Below are 6,796 nucleotides of genomic sequence, written 5' to 3' on the forward strand. Positions count from 1 at the left end.
AAGGCTTTTTTGAAGTCAAGATATATGACATCAATCTCTTCCCCCTTGTCCAGGTGATAGGTCACCTGGTCATAAAAGGAAATGAGATTGATCAAGCAAAACCTACCTACAACAAACCCATGCTGGGTATCCCTCAGGATATTGCTGTCAGCTAACCTGTATAGGATGGCCTCTTTGATAATCTTTTCCAAGACCTTTCCCGGGATAGAGGTCAGGCTGATAGGTCTGTAGTTTGCCGGATCCACTTTCCTCCCTTTTTTAAAGATAGGCACCATATTGGCTTTCTTCTAATTGTCGGGCACTTCACCAGAGCACCAGGAGTTCTCAAAGATCTGTGCCAGGGCCTTAGCTATGATGCCTGGCAGCTCTTTGAGTACCTTTGGGTGTTTTCATAATCAGAAACCAATGCGAGGTAGTTCTAAGACATATATTTTGAACACGAAATTTTAAAGTTATTAAACTAAATCCATCTACTCAAAACTGTAAGTAAATAGGCTTTTAGACAGACTTGGTTACACTACTGGCACTGTTTGTGCTCACAAAACAAATGACAAGCATCGACACTGGAGAGGCAAGTGTCAGAATTAAGTCCTTTATATGCCTGTGATTAATGGTATTCTGACTTTTTTCTTACAATAACTTTTTAAAATAGTTGCTGAAATAGTTTGAGACCCAATTTTGCATCTTTGAAGTGAACAGAAAAACTAACTGTAATTGTTACTCAACTCTAATGGTTCAAGATCAGACACATGAAGAGAAGTTTGCAAGAGAGAGAATCTTCCAGTTGAAAATGATCAATTATAGAAATAGGAACACAAAACTAACATCTGATTCAGTTCTGCTTACTTTTCAAAAAAGAGCTGAGAACTTAGTGTAAATTGTGTGTGGAGTTTATTTATACTAAAGTTCCCAGAAAATCTCTCTTATATAGCTACCTCTGCATTGGTATTAAATAAATGACAGTGGGTGCATCTACATGAGACATTTACTGCAGAGCTGCCTAATTAGCTACACAGTAAAGTCTCAACATCTACACATGTGGCTCTATTAGGCCATAAGAAACTAGCTTTGCCACAGGTTAGTACTTGTAAATACAAATACTATCTTGCAGCAGCATTTAATGAGCAGCAACGCATGTGTAAACACTGTTGGGGCTGGCTGGGGCATGGGGGTGCTTTGGTGTGGGTCTTCCTGTCAGCTAGCCCTGCACTGAAGCACCCTTGTGCCCCAGCCAGCCCCTCTGCATCATGTTGAGCCAGGTCAGAACAGCCCGTGGCTGGCAGGCTGACACCCCCCCCACTCTCTCAGGTCCTCCTGCCAGCCAAGATTGCTCCAACTCAGCTCAATGTACTGCAGTCCTGGGTGCACATGAAGCTGCAGTGCCCAGAAACAATAAACTCCAGCACAATATGTGCCAGAGTTCATTGCTCTGTGCTAATAGCACATGTAGATGCACCTAATAATGCTTAGTTTGATCTTATTTAATATATCTGAAAATTATTCACTAAACACCAGAAGAGAATTGGAAGTTCTGTGATAAAGGATTGATTTGCTAAACTTTTTCTGTTTTTTTTGTTTGTTTGTTTGTTTTGCTGCTTACATTATCCTACCTTTTTTATAAAGCTTCACACCAATTAAGCAGCCTCAGGTTGCATTAAAACAAAAATCAACCAAAAGCCATACCAAAACAAAATTCTTTCTTATGGAGGAGGATGAGAGAACAAACCACATGTGACAGATGCTAGTCAAATTGTTTTGATCTCTGCTAATAAGCTGTCAGTTATTAGCAGGGATCCAGGTTTTTTGTTTTCTTCCCTTAATCAGAGGAAACCACAAATTTCTCATTTTAGTGGAGAAACCCACAGATTTTGCAGTTTTGCAAAGAGTTTTCTGCAGCCTACAGGGGGCTGGGAGGAACCTAACTATGGTTACCAACCTAACTGTACCTCGCACTCTTTCTGGTCTTCTCAAGTGCACAAGGCTCAAGTAGTCAGGAAGGAAGAAGTTTTCCCACCCTCAACCTTAGTCTGGGGCTAAAGTACCACATGACTACCCAGAACCTGAAAAGTTGATCTACAACAAGGCTGTCTAACTGGCAGCACATGAGGGGTCAAGTTGCAGTTCCTGGGCTCCTGCCTGGCCACCACTTCACCCATTGATGCTGTTGCGACAGCAGCCAGAGAGTGTCCGGGATCCTCTTCCCTCCTCTGGACACAGCAGGCAGGCCAGCGCAGTGTGTCACAGCCAGGGGAGCTAAAGAAGTGAGTCTGGGGCCACATGGTACAGCGGTGGGAGGGTACCCTCACAGTGCAGCAGCGGGGGGCATCCACACAGCATGTGGCCCTGGGGGGTCTGCGGCTTGCTCTAATGCAGTCTGTTGGTGTGTAGCCCTGTTGGTGTGGTCAGTAGGGCATTTGACCCCCAGCTGCTTAGAAATTGGACAGTCATATATCAAATATTAAAGACACAGCTGCTTCAATAAATGCCTGGGCCTGCTTTATGCCAAAGTAAATTAATCAAGCTACACTTTTCATTTTGAAATAACTTCTTTACAGTTCATGTGACCAGACTCTGGAATAGACTCCTAGTGGGGGTGGAGCAGGCACCTACCCTGGAGATTTTCAAAGACTTGATGCATACCTTGCTGAGATTATTTGACCCCAGCAGTCTTTCCTGCCCAGAGCAGGGGGGCTGGACTCAGTAATCTCACCAGGTCCCTTCCAGCCCTAAACTTCTGTGAATTTGTGAATTAGCGTTTGTCCAACTTCCGTTTTCCTTTTCACTGATTTAAGCTTCTTACCTCTGCTGCAAAATGCTTCCCATGGATTGTGTGCTCTGAGCCTTCTGGCTTCTTTCTGTTTCCCCAGTGTAAGTGAAGCTGAGTTGCAGTGTACTGGAAAGGGAGGTTTCTGATGTACATGGTAGGAGGCAGACCCACTCTCACTGCAATTAGACCAAAATATGGGAGAAGATGATAACACAATGTAGAAGTGTAGGACACACAGAACTACCATGTCTGACACTGTTGGATGCAAAGTATTACAATAGGAGACTGAACCACTGAGGTGCTCAACACAGAATCCTACACATTTCATGTTTTAGTAACTTAAAGATTATTGTTTTAGCAGTGTTGGGCCTTTTTAGGTAGTTCAAAGAAGTTTAGAACATTTTATCTTCAGTTCTCTTGGAACTCCATGGAATTTGAATTGAATATAAGAATTGTGATTTCTCTATGGCTGCTGGAATTCCTTCTCTTCCCTGGAGACTGCAAAACCACCCCAGTCTTAGTAAAGGGGATCTGTGAAGCAAAAAAAGATTGTGTGCTTTTCAACTCTTGATTTTTTTTTTCCCCCTATATTTGAGACAATTCATTTTTTTCAAAATTTTTCTTGAAGAAAATATCCCTGGAATCCCAACAAAGAACCATGTGTCCGCTCCCCCTGGGTGAGGGGGAGAGAGAGACCAGAAATCAGGCCCTAGGAGGTATGTCCTTACCTGTACAGCGGGCTCAGGATTGGGCTCATGTCCTTACCTGTACAGTGGGCTCACACCAGGTTTACCCCACTGAAAGAGTGAGAAAAGAGGTTCACCTGTCAAGCTTTTTTCAACAAAGCAGGATGGGAAAGAGCAGAGACTGAAGCCCCTTTATAATGTTTTGTAATGGTTTTGCAGTAGTAAGGAAAACTGCTGAAGAACTGTTGCTGTTCCAGGAGCTAGCTTATGGGTACTCTGGATTGCGTTGATGTAATAGATACTTAGATTTCTTGTGATTTCTGGTTCTCTGATGGAGTGTAATAAGTATGTGTGTAAGCTGGTCCTGATGATTTTTACACACACACACACACACACACACACACACACACACACACACACCTCTCTCTGTCTTAACACCAGTAGTAGAGCCATATGGTAAACCTCACTGTTGTTGATTGGTTTTAAATGTATTTGAGCCACTTCTATTATCCTTCCAGGTCCTTAGGCTAGAATTTCAGAAGTTGCTCCATGCAGATTTTAGTGATTTTATAAACAAAGCCACAAGGTCTGTTCCTGTTTCTCAATACTTGAACCAGATTATCTAGAAAAACTTTTCAGAAGTTTATAGATCAATTCTATGAGTTGCTAAACATTAATTTAAGGACCCAGGAGAATTAATTTTAAGTTTCATGATTATGATAAAGTTGTATAATTTACCAAGTGTTTTAGGTGGCTTTCTTTTAATTGTTTGTATTCAGTTTCAAAGGTTTGGTACATTATAGCTGACTTTCACTTCATGCAATAATTTAAGTAATTAACACACAAAATACAGGTTTATGAAATCCAGTAACTCTTTCAAATTCTTACCTGCGTATTTGGTTTTCTTACCTGAATGACCATTATTGGTTAATGCAAGTTGGTCAGTGGTGGACATGTTATAACCTACGAGCTCTAAAGGCAAGAGAGTAGAGTCATATTGAAGAATATTATTATGAAGATCTATTGGAGACTGGAATCCTCCTCCACAAAATGGATACTTTTGGGGCCAGGTTGTTTCTCCATCAGGACCTGAGAAAGTTAACAGAGATCACATGGTTATTGGTGCCCATGTTGATGCCTTCCCCACATAATAATAGCTTGGTGTGGATCATCTGGTTTGGATAATGTAAGAGCTCATGTTTCCCCAGAACCTTTATTCCAAACTTGGGCAGGATCCAACTGTCCTTTTCTGGATTTAAAAACATGGTTTGCTACACTAACCAATTTTCAGTTTCACATGTTCAGTTTTTTACTAAGTCCAAATTTCTGTAACCCAATCTATTCATGTAAGTGGTTTGTTTCTCAAGGCAGACACACCACAAGTCACATGTAAGAGGCTGCTTAAGGGAGACTTACAGGCAGACCCATACAGCTTTTAGTTCTGGCTAAGAATTCATGTTTTTGATTGCCATTCAAAACAAATTAAATTATCAAACACTTGAGTTTTACTTACCATTAATAAGAGCTTGTGGTACAAAAATGCCTGTTACATTCACTTCTACTTAGTGATCACTGATAAGGGGATATAAATCTGTATGTGACCTTGCATTTAGTCACCCTGACCCTCGAACAGGCAAAACCTTCAAAGAATTTAGATTACGTGTGTGTGTACACACGCACGCACGCATCTTAAATATACATTCTAACTTGCATATAAATGACCTAGCAATATTTTAACTAGGAGCTAAATAGTTCTTTTGTTACAAGTCAAATTAAAGCGTTTCATAGATTTTGTTGGAACTTAGATCCAGAGTATGCCATTGGTAGTTCATTACATTACTGAGTTATGGAAAGTGGCCAAGTAAGACAATGTGATGTAGGCAGGATTTAAAATGGTTTCTTAGGCAGCAACTCCTAGGTATTGCAGCACCTAAGTATTAGGTTATTTACCCTGGAGGATGATGCAGCTTGACCAGTTTGGATGCCTAAGACCTCTATAAAGTCAATGGAGAGATGCAGCTAAGAGCAATTTAGGGTTAGGCACCTAGGTGTTCTACAGTAGTGGTCCTCAAACAGGGTGCCACAGTACCCTGGGGTGTCATGGGATCCTTTTAAGGGTGTTGTACAATATTAGCTCATCTACAATCCTTTACTTGACCTGTGGGAGCAATCATCCTTCAGTGTGAGGGATCGTCAACAACAACAATGGCAATATTAGCACTGTTGGTGTGTGAACACCTATATGTGATTCACAAGATAAATCTAGAAATTTCAAATAGAAATCCATAGTGTCAAAAACATTTTGACCTGTTCTGGTCTTTCTTAGTTCTTTGCAACAGAAGAATTGCTCTATTATTTTTTCCATATTAAAAAATGAATAAAACCTAAGAGCTAGTTTTCCAAGGGGTGCCTTGAGCCTAATTATGTGTGCCTCGAATCTTAAAAGGTTGAGAACCACTGCTCTACACAGGGTGCATCTACACATTGTCCTATGGCAACATTGTTACTGTACCTTGCTTTAGTACTTCTTTTTCAAAGTACTAAAGCACGGTGCAGTAACTGCCTGTACTGCACCATATGCATGGTGCACAGATATTTTTAGTAGCTACTTTGCCGTAGCAGTGCACTATACTCAGGGAGTGCACTGCTATGGTGAAGTAGCTGCTAGTCGCATGTAGACACCCATGGGCGCTACATCTCTATAGCTCATCACTATGGCGATGTAGCATCACGTGTAGATGCACCCAACAAGAACAAACACTAATACCTCTAAAGGACTACAGGAAACCCTCGCTATTCTCGAATCCCCTATTTGTGGAGTTGAATATTCATAGTGCACCATGCCAACGGGGTGGATCGGGGCAAGTGCCGCCACAGCTCCCTCTGGCGCTGCACCAAGCTCCTGCCGCTGCACAGGGCGGGGGAGCGCAGAGCCAGGTGGGCAGAGGGGGAGGGCAGAGCTGGGTGGGCGGGCGGAGAGCAAGCACTGGGGATGGGGAGGGAGGCGGCGGCATCTTTTCTCCCGTAGGCAGCTGCGGTTGGTCCCCGAGTGCTGTGGGGAAGCCCTGCGCTTCCAGCTTCTCGGGGGGGCGGCTGCAGGGTCTGATGGGGAGCCCTGTCAGTATTTGTGGATTTTGCCATTGATAGGTATCTCCAGAATGGATCCCCCATGAATGGCAATTTCTCCTGTATTCAGAAATCCTGGAGGTTTCTAGAGGTAATCAATAGGAAATGCTAAGCAAAGTGGTGCATCTGGGATTTATAAAGCATAATCTACTGTTTGAAGAGAAATCTTGTGTTTTTACGAAGTCAGTACCTCTGCTCTAGGCACAATAGAAATAGT

General features: G+C 42.4%; 1 protein-coding gene across 9 annotated transcripts in view; it reads right to left on the bottom strand.

The window, feature by feature from the left end:
* Positions 1-6,796, bottom strand: part of CA12 (carbonic anhydrase 12) — a 62,004-nt gene that overhangs the window by 32,583 nt on the left and 22,625 nt on the right. For all 9 annotated transcript variants that reach the window (XM_019504381.1, XM_019504380.1, XM_019504377.1 and 6 more), the window contains exons 3-4: positions 4,363-4,542; positions 2,801-2,943 (exon numbers count right to left, since the gene is read on the bottom strand). In XM_019504381.1, the coding sequence (XP_019359926.1) occupies positions 2,801-2,943; positions 4,363-4,542 (323 nt within the window). The remainder of the gene's footprint in view (positions 1-2,800; positions 2,944-4,362; positions 4,543-6,796) is intronic.

The sequence above is a fragment of the Gavialis gangeticus genome, unplaced genomic scaffold, assembly GCF_001723915.1.
Source record: "Gavialis gangeticus isolate Ggan-Ray unplaced genomic scaffold, GavGan_comp1, whole genome shotgun sequence".
Lineage (NCBI taxonomy): Eukaryota > Metazoa > Chordata > Crocodylia > Gavialidae > Gavialis > Gavialis gangeticus.